At 34.5% G+C, this 18,581-nt stretch overlaps 2 protein-coding genes across 2 annotated transcripts; both read left to right on the top strand.

Annotated features, from left to right (window-relative positions):
• The first annotated feature begins 1,627 nt into the window (after window positions 1–1,627).
• Window positions 1,628–4,924, top strand: LOC143074085 (uncharacterized). The gene has a single exon (XM_076249632.1). The coding sequence runs from the start codon at window positions 1,628–1,630 to the stop codon at window positions 4,922–4,924; it is 3,297 nt and encodes a 1,098-aa protein (XP_076105747.1).
• Window positions 4,925–9,684: 4,760 nt separating this feature from the next.
• Window positions 9,685–13,776, top strand: LOC143074612 (uncharacterized). The gene is made up of 2 exons (XM_076249987.1): window positions 9,685–9,774; window positions 11,960–13,776. Exon 2 carries the CDS (start codon window positions 11,962–11,964, stop codon window positions 13,033–13,035), a length of 1,074 nt encoding a protein of 357 aa, XP_076106102.1. The 5' UTR covers window positions 9,685–9,774; window positions 11,960–11,961; the 3' UTR covers window positions 13,036–13,776.
• The last annotated feature ends 4,805 nt before the right edge of the window (window positions 13,777–18,581 follow it).

The following is an 18,581-nucleotide window of genomic DNA, read 5'->3' as shown; positions in this document are numbered from 1 at the left end:
AGATCTATCCGCCCTGAAATTTCAGATGAATCGACTAGTCGGTTGTTAGGTTGCTGCCCCTGAATTGGTAATTTTAAGGAAATTTTGCCGTTTTTTGTTATTATCTTGAATATTATTATAGATAGAGATAAACTGTAAACAGCAATAATGTACAGCAAAGTAAGACCTAAAAATAAGTCAACAAGACCAAAATGGTCAATTGACTCCTTAAGGGGTTATTGCCCTTTATAGTCAATTTTTAACAATTTTCATAATTTGTAAATTTCACTAACATTTTCCACTGAAACTACTTGGCCAAGTTCATTATAGATAGAGATAATTGTAAGCCGCAAGAATGTTTAGTAAAGTAAGATCTACAAACACATCACCATCACCAAAACACAATTTTGTCATGAATCCATCTGTGTCCTTAAATATTCACATAGACCAAGATGAGCGACACAGGCTCTTTAGAGCCTCTAGTTTTTTTACCTATACAAGTTAAATAAAATTCACTTGCATAAGTATCCTACAAATTTATTAATATAAGTATATTTATATTACTTCTTCAAGTAATTTAAAATAACTTGTACAAGTAGTACCCCTGCCTGTATATGAGAAGAACATAACTTGTGTCATGCCAATAACTGGTTTTTGAATAAATGTGTTTAGTTCCGATGCAAAGACCCTATAAGTGAATCAATATTAATGCCAAAATATGCAATCTTTAATGACCTGACAACAGTATTGTAACTATATCCCTTCTTAAGTTTCTGGGGTGAATACTGACATTTCTGTGCTCTATAAAGAATATTTCCATAAAAAAATTGGATGTGAAATACCTGAACGTATAAGAAGTCTACATGTTGAGCTATATTTACGAATGATGTCCTTATACCGATGATAAGTTTAGTAAATGTTTTTACTAGTTTTTGATATCGAAAACCCTGGTGTAATAATTTTTCAGTAATACATAAATTTCTCTCGTTAAAAATCTAAAACATTGTTACATACACGAGCAAATCGTACAAGTTGAAATATATAAACGCGGGAAGATGGTGACAAGGGAACATCACCATCTAAAAATGGATAATTAACGATGGGTAATGAAAATCATCTCTTTTATCATAAATTTTAGTATTGAGCTTTCCGTAAGTGATATAGATATCAAGATCGAGGAAAGGGCAGTGGTCATTGTTAATATTAGCTTTATTTAAAAGTAAGTTCAACAGGATAAATTTCTTTAGTATACATACAAGACATCAAAGCACCCGGCAGAGAGCGACAGGGATTCAAATATGAAGAAAGATGAGCAGTCAAGAGAATATGACAGCAGAAAAGCAGAATACCACCATCTGTAAGTAATAATCATTTCTTCTGGGAAACCAGTGACCGTCAGGAAAGGCTGAATGGAGACTGGGGAAGACCAGTGACGCTGGAGAGACAGCTGACAACCGGGAACAGACTGGTATGGGCACTTGGGGTCAGCTACCCTTAGTGTGGTTTCCGTGAGGGAACACCAAAGACAGCTACTACACAGAATAAAGAAGTATACCCCCAGAGTCTCCCGAGAGGGGGGGAGGATGAGAGGCTCAACCAAACAGATAAAACGGCAACGACTAGGAAACGAAAACGGACAACGACACAGATGGTGCAAACAACTTTGACAGGAGAGAAGGCAGAAGCTAAATGCCATTGTGGAAAGATCTGCAAGAACCAAAGAGGCTTAAAGATCCACCAGTCAAGGTCTGGATGCAGTCGAGAAATTGTTACAGAGCAGCGCACAGATTTATCTGGTGAGACGCAGGAGAATCCTAGCCAGGACACAAACCATAGCGCAAGGAATCTCTCAGCATCAGTCACATTCCACGACAGCAGTCAAAGCTTGAATGATGAGGAGCCTATTGCACAGCAAAGGCAAGAGACATCACATCAGAAAGAACGGATAGCATGGCCAAAGATGAACAGCGAAGCCCAATGGAGGAATCTGAACGATGATTTAGGGGTAATTCTAGAAACATCACTCCAAGGATGTGTTGAGAGGAGAATAGAAACACTGACTACACTAGTATATAACATCGGGAAGGAGAGATTTGGTGTTGAGGAGAGAAAGGAAAGGAGTAACATCAAGCAGACGCCAAACAGGAGAGAACAGAAGATTAAACAGCTAAGGAAGGAGCTCAAAGACCTTAACAGAAGGTTCAAGAAAAGCAATGAGTTAGAGAAGTTGGGAATAGCTTGCATTACAGACAATGTCAGAGAGGAATTGAGAAGAACTAGAAGGGCAGAACAACTCAAGAATAGCAATAAGAAGAAAGCGAAAAATAGAGCAAACTTTATTAAGAATCCATACAACTACACGAAAACACTGTTGGGTGGAGAAAGAACAGGGCATCTGCATTGTAGTAAGGAAGAAGTAGAGAAGTATCTGCATGAAACACACTCAGACAAAGAAAGAGAGACACCTTTGGGATATTGCCCAAGAGTTGAAGAAGAAAAACAACCAACGATAGAATTTGAAACAAAGGAACCAACATGGAAGGAAGTTTGTGAGGTGGTAAAAAAGGCAAGAACAGGATCAGCACCTGGGTACAGTGGTGTACCATACAAAGTCTACAAGAAATGCCCAAAGATACTTAGAAAACTGTGGCAGCTATTCCGAATACTATGGAAAAAGGGAACCATTCCTGAGAGCTGGCAGAAAGCAGAAGGATGCTTTGTACCAAAAGAAAAGGATTCAAAAGATATCTCACAGTTTAGGACAATTTCATTGTTGAGCGTCGAGGGAAAAATCTACTTCTCTGTATTGGCAAACAGGATGACAAAGTATATGGTAGAGAACAGCTACATTGATACATCTATGCAGAAAGGAGGTATTGCAGGGTTTTCAGGATGTGTAGAACATACAAGTGTCCTTAGCCAACTCATACATGAGGCAAAGACAGGAAAGAAGAACTTGGCAGTAGTCTGGTTAGATCTGGCAAATGCGTATGGATCAGTACCACACAAATTGATAGAGATGGCAATGGATCACTACCACATTCCAGAACACATCAAGAAAATAGTCTTAACGTATTTTGATGGAATACTATTGCGATTTACTGTAGATAACAAGACCACAGCATGGCAGAAATTAGAGAAAGGAATAGTAACTGGTTGTACCATCTCACCAATACTATTCATTATGGGTATGAATATCATCATGAAGGCAGCAGAAAGAGAAACAAGAGGTCCAAAGACAGATTCAGGGATTTTTCTACCAGCAACAAGAGGGTTCATGGATGACCTTACAGTAACAACATCATCCCATATTCAAGCAAGATGGATACTGACAGCACTGGAAGAAGTAGTCACTTGGGCAAGGATGAAATTTAAACCAAGGAAATCAAGATCAATGATACTGAAAAAGGGGAAGATAACAACAAAGTTCCAGCTTAAGATCCAAGGGGACGAAATACCAACAATAGTAGACAACCCTATAAAGTGCCTTGGAAAATGGTTTGATGATACCCTTAAAGACAATACCAGTGTGAAGACAGTACAAAGTCAGGTTGTAGAATGGCTGAAGAAGGTAGATAAGAGTGGATTGCCTGGGAAGTTTAAGGCTTGGATATACCAACATGGGCTGTTACCGAGACTGACATGGCTTCTCATGATCTATGAAATGACAGCAACAACAGTCGAATCTATAGAAAGAAAGATAAACAGCCACCTAAGAAGATGGCTAGGAGTACCACCAAGCTTTACAGCCATAGGCCTTTACAGTAGATCATCACAACTACAGCTACCTTTAACATCAACTTTGGAGGAATACAAGGTATCAAAGAGCAGACTTGTTATGACTCTCAGAGACTCGAAGGATAGCAAGATCAGTGAGGCAGGAATACAGACACGTACTGGACGTAAATGGTCAGCAAGAACTGCAGTCGATCAAGCAGAAAGTATTCTTCACCACAAAGACATAGTTGGCAACACCTGTACTGGTAGACAAGGCTTAGGAATGACACATTTCCAACAGTGGTCAAAGGCAACACCAAAAGAGAAGAGTAGCATGGTACAGTCAGAAATAAGAACAGTAGAAGAAGAACAAAGAAGGGCAAAAGCAGTGGAGCTAAGCCGTCAAGGTGCATGGATGAAGTGGAACTTGCCAGAAAGAAAGATCGCATGGGCAGAGTTATGGAGGATGGAACCATTCAGAATCTCATTCATGCTTAGGTCTGTGTACGATACACTTCCTTCCCCTTCAAACTTACACCAGTGGGGGCTGATAGAAGAACCAAGCTGCAAGTTATGTGGTGAACGAGGTACTATGGCACATATACTTTCAGGCTGCAAGGTTGCTCTGACACAGGGAAGGTATCGATGGCGACACGACAAGGTCCTAAAACATCTAGCAGAAATCCTTGATATAGAGAGAAAAAAGAAGAGACCATCAAAAACAGAGGCAAAACAGATCAGATTCGTTAGAGAGGGAGATACTGGACATGCAACAAAGTCTCAACAGCACTTCATCTTGGACAAGGGCAGTGATTGGAACATGAGAGCTGACATTGGAAAGAAGCTTGTGTTTCCAGAATGCGTACAGACAACCCTACGCCCAGACATTGTAGTGTGGTCACAGCCTTCAAAGATGATAGTTGCAATAGAACTGACAGTTCCTTGGGAAGAGAGATGTGAAGAGGCATACCAGCGGAAGAAGGAAAAGTATACAGAGCTGATGACAACATGTAGAGAGAGAGGTTGGAAAGCATGGCTGTTCCCAGTAGAAGTAGGCTGCAGAGGTTTTCCTGCACAGTCAGTATGGAGGATGCTACAGGCAATGGGAATAGTTGGAAAGGCAAGAAAGACAGCAGTAAGACAGCTAGGGGAAGCAGCAGAGCGTTCATCTTGCTGGTTATGGCATCGCCGAGATGATCTGAGCTGGAAGCCGAGTGCTGATGAGTAGAGGTTTGGCCACCTCTACTGACCCGCCAACCGGAGGATGTAATGGTACAGGGTCGAAACATCTGGTGAAGGTTGGAACCATCTGAAGACATCAAAGCACCCGGCAGAGAGCGACAGGGATTCAAATATGAAGAAAGATGAGCAGTCAAGAGAATATGACAGCAGAAAAGCAGAATACCACCATCTGTAAGTAATAATCTGAAGTCGTCATTATTGAGAGCCAAGATATCATCCAAATATCTAAAAGTATTATTAAATTTGTTTACCAGATGTTGTTTCGATGTCTTTGCTGATTTTTGTCATAAATTGTAACTCATAGCAATACAAAAACAGGTCCGCAACAAGTGGTGCACAGTTAGTCCCTATTGGAATTCCCATAACCTGACGGTATACGGAATCTCCAAAGCGAACAAAAATGTTATCTAGTAAAAATTCAAGGGCATATACAGTATCAAAGCATGTCCAATTGACATAGTTTTTTTGTTTATTGCTACAAAAGAATGACCTAAAAGAGTTTGAACATATAAATTCACATTCTGACTTTTAAATGCCCTTTTAATTTGGTGTGTAATTTTTTTCTTAATGAGAATGTGAGGCAATTTGGTGTATAGGGTAGAAAAATCAAAACTTTGAACAGATTCAAAATCACCAATATAAGCATGCAATTTATCAAGTACTTCCAACGAGTTCTTGACACTCCAAAAGTAATTAATTCCACTATTTTCGAAGGCCTTATTTGAACAATTTATTATCAGGTTTTTGATTGTACCAAGTGTACTGGTAAGCAGAATAGACAATTTAGTAGTGGAACAATGGCTTGAAGACGAAATAAATCTATATTTGTAAGGTGTTTTGTGTAGCTTCGGAAGCCAATACATAGTTGGGACTTTCATTGTATTTGGTTCTGCTTGTAAAGCGGTAGCTCAAAGTTTATGTTTGTTACAGATGTCGTTTTCTGAAAATGGAGTCAGTTGGAATGTTGGTGAATTGGTAATTTCTTTTTTCAGAACCTCAATGTAAATTTTACGTCAAACAATAATAATATTATTAGCAGCTTTATCAGCCAGGACAAACACAAATTCCTTGGCTAGTTCTTTTAGTTTATGTTTGTTAAGAGAAATAGGTTTATTGTGGTTATTGTTAATAGTAAAATGTTCTTTAAAATGTTGAATACGTATATCAACTATGTAAGTTGGGAATAGAACTTCTAAGATTGTCAGTAACCCCTTGCCAAAGTGAGGCATCTGTTTGACTTGACAGGAATATACAAGTATGAAGCCACTTCTGGTCAGAACAATGTCTCGTGTAGAGTGTGCCACAAAAGCCATTGAGGGGTTAATAACTATCGTATTTATTGTTACCTTCCTTAACATGAATGCAATATTTGCCACTGGACATTTAGTAACCAGAAATCATTATGATATGAAATATGTCTGACTGGCAATATCTGATGCCTATCCTTGAGGTATTTAAAAATTGCATATGAAAAGCAATAACCTAACAGCTGATTGTTCGGGTTCCTGTATTTTTCTTGTTATCACTCCTTATACAAATTCAGATATCTCTATTCCTGTTTCTAGACCCAGCAGAGGACATTTCAAATAATAGAAATCATAGAAAAAGACAAGAATAATAATTATAATGCAAATGCAAACATTTATAGATCATTTTATTGATAATCTATGATTAAAGATGTACCTCCAAGAGTATCATAGCATTAACTTTCAGGATCAGAGTCTATATGTTAATAGGAATAATGCTACACACACAGTTTTAGTTTTAATAGCAAATAGGTGTGAATATTTTTTAAGTCTCAGGATATTTGAAATTTCATATACTTTCTATAATTAATTTTAAAGTATATTAACCATATGTATCACTTCCCCTAAAATCCGCATTATAAGTGGTCTTTTGATAACTTCGTGCTCACCCCGAATGCAGATCTGAGAGTAATCACAATTACAAAAAGTAAGTTCAAAGCACATACAAACATCAACAAAGAAAAAGGTACAGATCTAAGAGTACTCGCAATAACACACAGCAAGTTCAAAACTCATACAAACATCAACAAAGAACAAACATTACAGATCTGACAGTACTCGCAATTATACAAATCAAGTTGAAAACACAAACATCAACAAAGAACAAAATTGCAACCCTGAGAGCACTCCCAATTACTCTAAGCCAGTTCAAATTACATATCAAGAAAGACAAAAAAAAAGAGATCTGGGAATACTCGCAATTACACAAAGCAAGTCAAAAGCACAAAATCCGCATTATAAGTGGTCTTTTGATAACTTCGTGCTCATCCCGAATGCAGATCTGAGAGTAATCGCAATTACAAAAAGTAAGTTCAAAGCACATACAAACATCAACAAAGAGAAAGGTACAGATATTAGAGTACTCGCAATAACACACAGCAAGTTCAAAACTCATACAATCATCAACAAAGACAAACATTACAGATCTGAGAGTACTCGCAATTATACAAATCAAGTTGAAAATACTTACAAACATCAACAAAGAGAAAGGTACAGATCTAAGAGTACTCGCAATTAAACAAAGCAAGTTCAAAACAAAGACAAACATAACAGATCTGACAGTACTCGCAATTATACAAATCAAGTTGAAAATACTTACAAACATCAACAAAGAAAAAAAGTACAGATCTGGGAGTACTCGCAATTATACACAGCAAGTTCAAAGCACATTCAAACATCAACAAAGACAAAAATTGAAGATCTGAGAGTACTCACAATTACACATAGCAAGGTCAAAACACAAACAAACACCAACAAAGACAAAAAGATCAGATCTGGGAGTACTCGCAAGTCATCTAAGCAAGTTCAAAGTACATACCAACATCAACAAAGATAAAAAAAAATAACAATAATTCAGATATATGGGAGTATTCTCAATTACAAAAAGCAAGCTCAAAACACAAACAAACATCAACAAAGATAAAAATTACAGATCTGGGAGTACTCGCAATTACACAAAGCAAGTTCAAAACCAATGAAAGCCGATAAGAAAAAATCCTTTGTGTAAGACTAAAATATCAAATTAGACTAATAAAGAACAAACAGTTAATTGTTTACGTCCGATAAAATCCTAAGTTAGATATAAACCTTTGTTTTATGAACATGGATGACGTGGTACATATGGTTTTGAAATATCTATCAAGAGAACAAATTCACATTTTGTCATTTTTTTAAATTGATATAAATTAAGCCGTTATAGTTTTCTCGTTTGATATGTTTCATATATTCATGCGTGTCTTTTACAGCCAGCTTAAAAGTATGGTGTTTCCTCATGGTTGAAGTCAATACAGTGACCTATACATACACAGGGGCCTGTAATTTAGTGGTTGTCGTTGGTTTATGTGTTAGATATTTGTTTTCCGTTAATTTTTTTGTATAAATAAGGCCGTTGGTTTTCTTGTTTTAATTGTTTTACATTGTTATATCGGGCCTTTTATAGATGACTATGCGGTATGGGCTTTGCTCATTGTTGAAGGCCGTACGGTGACCTATAGTTGTTAATGTCAGTGTCATTTTGGTCTCTTGTTGACACCGGTTGTCTCATTGGCAATCATACCACATATCTTCTTTTTGATATTTGATAATATCCGCTTATTGGATGGTTGTATCATTGACAATATATTATTGTACCACATCTCTTATTTTTATAAAATAGAAATAGGATTTTGAGGTTAACATGCTGTCACAACATACAAGAGTCTTTATACCATGTCATCAAATATTCAAAGTTAACAGTAACTACTAAAAATCAGCCTCCATTACTTATCATTGACTTTGTTAATTTTAATGACAAAAAATAAATAGACTAAAATTTTCTGCATACATTTATTTCTTTAATTTTTCACAATGTTGCTTGGTGACTAGTCTGAAATAAGACACACATGTGAAATATAACCTAGTTTGGTATTAAATGCATCTTTTCATGTAATAATAAAATTCATCGTAAATACAAGACTTCTCATTTCGTACGCCAGATGCGCGTTTTGTTTACAAAAGACTCACTAGTGACGCTCGAATCACTATACTAATAAAGCCATAAAAAGGTACGAAGTTGAAAAGCATTGCAGTAACAAAATTCCAAAATGTTTTGCCAAAACACAGCTAAAGTATTAATTGATAGATAACAGTTGAAGTCAAATACTAGTATGACAGACACCAACCTAAAAAAAACCACTAAATTATAGGCTCCCGATCTGGGACAGGAAGATAAAGAATGTGACGCAGATACACATGTTCTCAACCCTTATATTGATTGTAATATTGATATTAAGTACAACAACCACTGAAATTAAAAGATTCAAACAGTACCGTTGCAGCTTCTTCAAGATAGTTCCAAATCATATGGTATCTCGAACTAAAGTATCAATTTATTTTGTTTTTGTGGTTAATGATTCAATATATAAAATTAAAAATACAATTTCAGACCGTATTCCACAGAGTCCACACTTTTCCTTAAATTATCTAATGGAACATTTATTTAGACAAAAAAAATGGGTATGAGAAAATGAAATAATTATTAAAACTTCGGAATTTCATTATGGTTTGTTTCTGAGATTTTCTCTAAGATATAGAAAATCTTAATCTGGCATGTTAATACATCAATGATTATAGCCAATAGATTAAGTTTGAAAGTTGTTAATGTTCACAAGATTTTAAACAATAACCTGACCTCTTAATACAATAGTTTACATATTAAAAGATTTGCTATCCTGATTAAATCGGTGGTTATGTTCCCTAACTAAACAGAAAAATGGGTAGCTCGGGTCAAGTCTAGAAAATTTAAGCTGGATACGGTGAACTGAAAAAACGGGTAAGATAATATTAATGGATGTGTGTATCGACAGTTATTAAATTAACTTAATTAAAAAAGTATTTTAAATGAGTATTGGCAGCGTTGCTATAGCTACATAAGAATACACCAGTGTAAATGTATGATAATGTTGTTTTTTTGAATGGGATCTATTTCAATTTTGTTTCGTTTTATCAATTGCTTTTAAAATATAGAAATAGTTAGTTGTTTCTTTAAATTATAATACAACGTATCATCAGGCGTTTTTTTTTTTTGTTTTTTTTTTTTTTTTCTTCTTTTTGTCGCATTTGTTGTATAGAAATGTTCTTATATCAATCTGACGTGGTTACCCTTTAAGCCAAACAACGTTTAGAAATGTCATGTTGTGCACACCGAAATAGGAATCTTAGACCACATTTATAATTCGATCTCATTTTACAAAATCTTCATTTTACTTTCCTACCTTTTCGGGTTTGTATTCTGATAAGTACTTTCAGGTACCAAATTTTACACAAATACTTATTTTTCTGTTAAGCATTTTTTCTACATTTCAAGACATACTTTTAACATTTTTGTTTCCTGTTTACGACTTTAACCTGAGAAGTCTTGTAGGTCAAAATGTGCTGTTGGTCACAGATACCGGAAGTCAGTCTTACTTCGTATTCATCTCTCTTTCGAAAAGAATATATACTCGTTTAGTCATAAAATATTGCTCCAAAATAGTAACTGTGATGCCTGAAATATAAATACTAGACAAGTAAGGGGAGATCGAGATATTCTAGGGAGGAGTATTTCAAAAATGAATAATCAGGTCTGGTTTCAAAGAACTGAAAATAAATATTTTATATTGATTGAAATAGAACGAAGGTTAATATTTTACCAAATAAAATCACATAATAAAGGAGTAAAAACAAATTGTCGTGCATATTTTCGTTACATTGGAATGAATTCAAAGTATATTAATTTTTATATATGTTTTAAACTTCAAATATTTCCTGGTTTATTGCTTTCTGCAATTTTTTAACATTCCGCACATACGTCAATTTCCCTCTTTTTTCTCTCAAAAACTCGTTTTCTTTTTTTCTTCTTCAAATTCGATTACATGTAAATGTAATTATTTTTGTGAAACGAATATACTATAAGTGGCCACTATCAGTTAACTATCACTTAAAATTGAGAAAGGAAATGGGGAATGTGTCAAAGCGACAACAACCCGACCATAGAGCAGCCAACAGCCGAATTCAATGTAGCGAGAAACTCCCGAACCCGTAGGCGTCCTTCAGCTGGCCCCTTAAAAATATGTATACTAGTACAGTGATAATGTACGTGATACTAAACTCCGAATTATACACAAGAAACTAAAATTAAAAATCATACAAGACTAACAAAGGCCAGAGGCTCCTGACTTGGGACAGGCGCAACATTGGGGCGGGGTTAAACATGTTTATGAGATCTCAACACTCCCCTATACCTCTAGACAATGTAGAAAAGTAAACGCATAACAATACGCACATTAAAAAACAGTTCAAGAGAAGTCCGAGTCCGATGTCAGAAGATGTAACAAAAGAAAATAAATAAAATGACAATAATACATAAATAACAACGATACTAGCAGTTAACTGACATGCCAGCTCCAGACCTCAATTAAACTGATTGAAAGATTATTTCTTCATCATATGAATATCAGGCACAATCCCTCCCGTTAGGGGTTTAGTATCATACTATCATAAAATATATGAGAAGAACATAACCCGTGTCATGCCAACAACTATTTTTTTTAAATAAATGTGTTTAGTTCCAATGCAAAGACCCTATAAGTGAATCAATATTAAGGCCAAAATATGCAATCTTTAATGACCTGACAACAGTATTGTAACTATATCCCTTCTTAATAAGTCTGTTTAAAGGTTTTGTAAGCTTTTGAGGTGAATACTGACATTTTTGTGCTTTGTAAAGAATATTACCATAAAAGATTGGATGTGAAATACCTGAACGATAAGATGTCTGCCAATATAGATATCAAGCACATGTTTTTCCAGTAGATATTGTAACGGTTCAACACACACAAAAAACACGAACATAACTGAAATTTAAAGAAAGAAATGAAATACGGGTTTTTTTTTAAAAAGGGGAGGTAAACAAATTATCTTGTCTCCGAGTAACTTTATGTATTTCGACTAATCCCTGCATATCTATTTTTTATTAGACATGAACATGGAGAAGCAAGTTTCGGGGTTATACTCCATAGGCGATTCTCATGATAAAAGGAAGACTTTAGAAATAACGAAAGTCATGAAAGGAGCACTTAGCGTATCGAAAAGTAGAACTGGTGAGACCATATTCAGAAGTAACGAATTTCATAGAAAGACAATGGAGAAAAAAGTAAACCAGTACAGATCAGCCGCATTAACAGAAATAAGTTCGTTTGAAGCAAAGAAAAGAACTATCACACAACGCTTTTCTACAGTTTTTGGAAAACACAAGGCCACTAATGAGACAATGCATGCGTATGATGAAGTCATAACTAAAGCTCTTGAAGACACAAACGAAAAACCACCAGTTTCAATTGTCAAAATCAATTATACCAAAAACCACGAATCTGAGAATGAAGATGACGACGAAAAAAAAGAAGATGAAGTTGATGGAAATAAAGATGGCGTAAAATTACCCCATGTCAGCAATTCTCAGGGGCGAGTTAAAAATGTTCAAAACGCGTTGGATGAATCTGAGCGTAAAAAGTCTGTATTCATACCAACAGGGGTGTTAATGCCAATTTCATCAACTGTCAAATATTCACGTTTAAAGTTTAACGACGAGAAGGTCGAAGAAGAACCGGAAGTGGTTGTAGAAGAAGTCAAAGAGCTATGGCCTCTTGAAAATTCAACAAAATATGATAAATATATTAGAACACAAAAAGATAGACATGAGGTTCTCGTAACTAGGAACATTTTGAAAAAAATAAAATCGAATATTTCCGGCAAAAACACTTTATTGAGATTTAAAATGAAAGCCATCCTAACAGATGATCCGGAAGACTTTGTTAGAAACCTAACAACTTCCGCCAAAACAGCGCCAGGGGGAAATGCAATGAAAAGGACAAACAACTCTAGTCGTAAGTTCAAAAAATTCATAGCAAATCTTCCAGCGCAAAATACAAGACCACAAGCACCTAGTTATGCGTCACTGCAAACAAGCAGACTGTTTCCACCAATAACTGCAGGTTCCGTAAAATCGACCAGTACTTGCTTGTCACTTAGGCGTTCCAAAACAATGCCAATTTGAGGAATACCACTCTGGTGGACTATAGTATATTCACAATAATCAGGCAATATAGGAACATTATAAACTACCAAGATTGTGTCCCTTCTTATTGCCATCATACATTTATATTCATGACTGAGTCGGATAAATAGTTTTGTTAAAAAGTAACGAATACATTTCGATTTAAGCTGTATCAAATAGATCAAATTGATAAAAATTTCGAAAGTTCCAACAAATTATATGAGCGCATAATGTTACGACATTTGTCTGAAATGTAGAGAAAAGCCATCTTAAACATACAAGTTGTTTCTAATCACGTATTCAGTCAACAGTCAATATTGATTTTGAAAAATAAAACAGACAAATAGAGGTGAATGAGTGCACAAGGACTGGTTTACAAACTGTGGATTTGACTGTGTTAAGTTTACAGGGACAGTCGTATACTCTGTGGATTACTGTCTTGGTTCTATAGTCAAACTCTGAAGTGTCATACGGTACATTGGTGATACTAAGTCTACTCTATGACCACTTGTTGTCAAATATTGTTAATCACAATTAGTCTTGCTTTCGAAATTAAGCTTTTTAATAGGATATAGATCAGTATATATATATGACAAGCAACACCTTTTGAATGTAACAGTTATTGGAGTAATCTCATCGATTTCTAGACTGGCCCTACCTGTATGTGCGTCAGACATTACAAGTACTTAAAAAATAAGAAGATCAAGATTAAAATCTACGCAATTAAACATTTGTGTTTCAGTACTTGTTGTGTTGATATAAATATATATATATATATATATTTATAAATATTTGTTGTTTATATATTTATCAACATATAATGCTTTGCATTTACGTCAACTTCTTAATTCGTATGAACCAATATTCAAACTAAGAAAACAAAAATTAGAAGTACATGTTTCTTCACTTGATAAAACTGTTGAAGATTCTAAATTTAAAACTACATAAAGAGGGCATTTCGAGAATCAACAAAAACAATATTTTCTTTTTTGTTTCATCATATGAGCGAAGCGATGAAAAAAAGGACTAAATGTGTTTTTGATAAATTTTACAGGACACATTGTTAAAGGTCAATTTTGAAAAACGTTTTTATCGGCGTAAAACAATGGTTTCTACTTTTTAAAGCATTTGACATATCATGATCAAATCTGACCCGAATTCGTCATTTAAAAAAGAATCTGATTTGTTCTAATTATTCTACGCCGAGATTAAATCATGTACGAAACCATTTATTTTATACACAAATTGCTTTGTAAGCGAGAGCCTTATTTTATCGCCAGTGCTATCCAAAAGCCAGTTTAAGACAATTAGACTTTTACATATTGACAAATGAATATGAAATTTCAAAATCATATTTAAAATCATTTGAAGAACACAAATAAATAATTATGGACACGTTTTAGTGTTTCAAGAAAAGTGTAACTTATAATTTTGGTATTTTTTCGTGTTTGTACCTTTTTTACATGGACTCGGCTAATATAAAAGAGGTGGGTTACGGTCAGCATTGGCATCTACCAATAAAATATTGTTTCTTTGTTTTCTAAATTTGTCAGAATGAGTACACCTGCATTTGAGATAAAATTACGAATGGAAATGGGGGATGTGTCAAAGAGAAAACCATCCGACCAAAGAGCAGACAACAGTCGAAGGCCACCAATGGGTTTTTAATACAACGAGAAAACCCCACACCCGGATGCGTGCTTCAACTGGACCCTAAGCAAACATATGCACTAGTTCAGTGATAATGGATGTCATAATGAACTCTAAAATATACCCCAAAAAAAACTAAAATTGAAAATCATACAAAACTAACAAAGTCCAGAGGCTCCTGACTTGGGACAGGTGATACATGGCGGCGGGGTTAAATATGTTTGTTTTTTTGTGTCTTTAACCTATGCCAACATTTGATAAAAAAAATATATTCAACATATGTCTACAAACAAAATACAAAAGGTGATGTTATAACAATTATTAATTGATAAAAGGTAAAATACAGTCAGTATATTTAAGCATTGTGAAAAGAATAGTAAAAAAAAGAACACTTGATACTAGCAAAATTGAGTTGGAATATATCTTAAATTATTATTAAGAAATATTTTCTATGTTTTAATTTAGAAAATTCAAGTACTCCGTGTTTGTTTTTATTCATTATATTGAGATGTGAGATTTATGGTTACATTTTGTGTCTCTAATTTGGAACTCCATCATTCGATTTGATATTAAATAGTTAATAATAAGATATTTTGCAAAATTAATATAAAAAATCCGTACTTCAGGATACTATCTATCTTATGATCATAAACAAGCTTCTGTCCAAGTTTGGTACAAATCCAGTATAGCTTAAGAAAGTTTATATAATTCCCGAGAATTACACTGATAGATGTTTGATATGACTAGATGATTGTTCCTTAATTAAACATTCATAAAATCCTTTTTTCACTTATTATTTCATTATATTAATTTAAAACTGATTCTTTTATGAAATTGAGATCCTCAACACACACAATTACCTACGTTTTCACTAGTACTTGTAAAAGGAATTGCATATTGAGTATACTTCAACGCTAGGTTTAAACTGGTTGTAGATTGATTTGCCCCTAATTAATTCATGTTTTATAACACTTAATCTGTAACAAATTATTCAACCTACGCCAAAATTTTTTACACAATTTTATACCTAAATTTCAAAATGTTGGCATAGGTTGAATGAACCGTTTTTTTTATATATCTCAACCCTCCACAATACCTCTAGCTAATGTTAAAAATACAAACACATAGCAATACGCACAGTAAAACTCGCTTTAAAATATATCGGAGTCCAATGTCAGAGTAGGAAACAAAAGAAACTAAATAAAATGACACGGATACATAAGTTAACAAAGGACTACTAGAAGTTACTGACATGCCAGCTCCAGACCTCAAATAAACTGATTAAAAGAGTGAGTCTTTATCATATGAATATCAAGCACAATCCTTTCCGTTAGAAGATATACATTTCCCAACTCATTCGGTATTAAAGAGCTTACAGCTTCTACTCAGACTCTGTAAAACGTCACCAGTGTCTGAGCAGAAAGTTGATGGACCTTTTTCTAAAAGTTTTCATCGGAAGATATCTATGTCATCCGTGTGAACTCATCAAGTCGAACCTTTAAAAACGTATTACTAAATGTTTGCTTACTAATGTTGTAATTAGATCTTTGAATATAGTTCAAATTGGCACTAACATCGATTTTTGTCATCAGCAAATTCAAACATAATTAAATTTGTATTCTTTTCGAACGTTTTTTTTTTTTGGGGGGGGGGGGGGGGGGGGGGTTGGGGAATGTATAAATACACATCCACGTTCATTTTCTATATAGAAATTACTCTATTTATCTATCATGTATTACATAATACTTATTTATCAAAAGGTTAACTCTTAAATATCCTACTGCCTGTCGATACTTTTATTTTTGGCATTGCACAAGTCATGTCTGCATTGTTCATAACTTACGATCAATCTTAGTCGTAAGTTTGTTTTTGTGAAACCGACTCCTGGAATGTATTTAGTTACTTATTTGGTGTTATATCTCGTCTCTCTATTTTTGATATATACCAGCTTTGTACTATGAACAACAAAAAAATGTTTATTTTGTAAAACAATATTTCCGTATTCAATTACTGTATACCTTACAACAAAATTATTATCATGCACCCGAATGCGGATGATGTACTTGTCTAGACAAAAACAATTTCTACTTATCTTAAGATGCCAATTTTTTGGTACATTTTTCGCAAATCACATTTATGGATGAGTACTGATTGATAGTTTAATTCAGATTCTTAGATACATGTTTTTTTATTAGTTGTTATTGACTTTGAACTAGCTGTCAGTAACTGCGAGTTATCTCAGATCTGTACTTGGTGTCTTTGTTTTTAAGATCGATGTATACATAAGTACGCGTCCACGTCCTCTCTAGGTTTTGGTAGATGTATTTCTATTTGTATTCATTGTATGAGTTAAGCATTTTCAAACTGATTTTTATTGTTACTATACTATATATAATTTTTCTTTAATATATTGTATTGTAACAACCCAATCAAACCAACATATAGGACATGGCCTATTAACAAATGGCGGCCAATTTGAAATTTGGCGGCCATTAAGGATTTTTTTCAGATGGCTCCATATCCCAAAATGTTTATTATCATCATATTTAACAATGTGCAAAGTTTCATGTTTTTACCATAAAATGATCAATTGTGCCAAAATATTAGACTTAGCCGCTGGACTGAGCCTTGAGCGTCCACGTACAGTCATGTTTACATTGTTTTTGTCAGGAGCCTGTAGTTTATGCAATGGTGCTCGTTGGTTCATGTCTGTCCTTTTAGTTTTTCGTAAGTTGTTTTGTTATAATTTAGGCCGTTAGTTTTCCCAATTGAACTGTTTCATATTTTTTTCATATAGGGCCTTTTATAACCGACCATACGGTATGGGGTTTTCTCATTATTGAAAGCCGTACGGCAATCTAATAAAAATTAGAATGGCTCATATGTAGCAGAACGTAATCAGAGATCAATATTTTAATTAGATTGGACGTACGGTTGTCTACCTTTGATGGATAGGTGTCTCCTTGGCAATCATACCACATTTCCTTAATGTTGTATTACAACGCAATAACAAACGGAGATTTATTAAATCAGGTTTTGATTTTAATGAAAAAGAAAAATAGTGCAATTCTGGTATCTTGTTTCACGACAGGGTCTAGAGTGGGCGGTGCTCAGTTCTGTATTCTAGAATTTGTGCCATTTAAATAACTCTTTTCTGCGTTTAAATTTTTTTTCTTCTAATTATGATTTAGTAGTCAATTATTCACTTGTTATAAATTGTTTACCAATTTTTGTCTAACTTTTTTGGTTTGTCCACTTTTCGCTATCCCGTAACCCCAATCTCTTTAGAGATATTTGGTTGCCAGAGAAAATTAAAATAAATATTTGTGTTCAGCCTTCATACTGTTCAAAGAAACTGCAAATTAAATAAAACACAACATATTAATGATAATTTTAAATTTGGTATGTAAACTAATATAACATTGCATTCATAAATTATGTAAGTTCCATATTTTCCTCTCTATCGACATCCCACGCAGAGGAATAAATGCACTAATTTTATTAGCATTTCTCAGTTTATTCATGTTTTTAGCACTACATTGTATTTTAACACTTATACGTCCGAGTGAGGCTCCCGAGCTAAAGTCTGCTTGATCATTTAATGAGATGTTGGCCTGTTTATGACACTTTTCGTTGCGACCTCTTATACCCCCTTCTCTTGGCGAAATGACGTGTTCTCTCACGGGGGTATTTCTGGCAGACATTTGAGACTCGGTTCTAATTCTTAGATTATTTAAATGTTGTTCTATCCTCATCTGAGCAAAATTGTTTTCTATATTTATTGTTCCCAGATTAGGAGTCTTCTTTGCCAATGTCAGTGGGATTTTTACTGGTCTTTCGTCTTTGACTCTCGGCGTTACCACGTGCACGTCCTTGCTTCTAGGCGTTACTATTTC

Source organism: Mytilus galloprovincialis, chromosome 5, assembly GCF_965363235.1.
Source record: "Mytilus galloprovincialis chromosome 5, xbMytGall1.hap1.1, whole genome shotgun sequence".
Taxonomy (NCBI): domain Eukaryota; kingdom Metazoa; phylum Mollusca; class Bivalvia; order Mytilida; family Mytilidae; genus Mytilus; species Mytilus galloprovincialis.
The sequence above is the reverse complement of the archived record's forward strand: the minus strand, read 5'-3'. Positions and strand labels throughout refer to the sequence as shown.

Coding starts and splice junctions, on each gene's coding strand:
- LOC143074085 (XM_076249632.1), top strand. CDS start 1,628: ATGGTGCAAACAACTTTGACAGGAGAGAAGGCAGAAGCTAAATGCCAT.
- LOC143074612 (XM_076249987.1), top strand. CDS start 11,962: ATGAACATGGAGAAGCAAGTTTCGGGGTTATACTCCATAGGCGATTCT.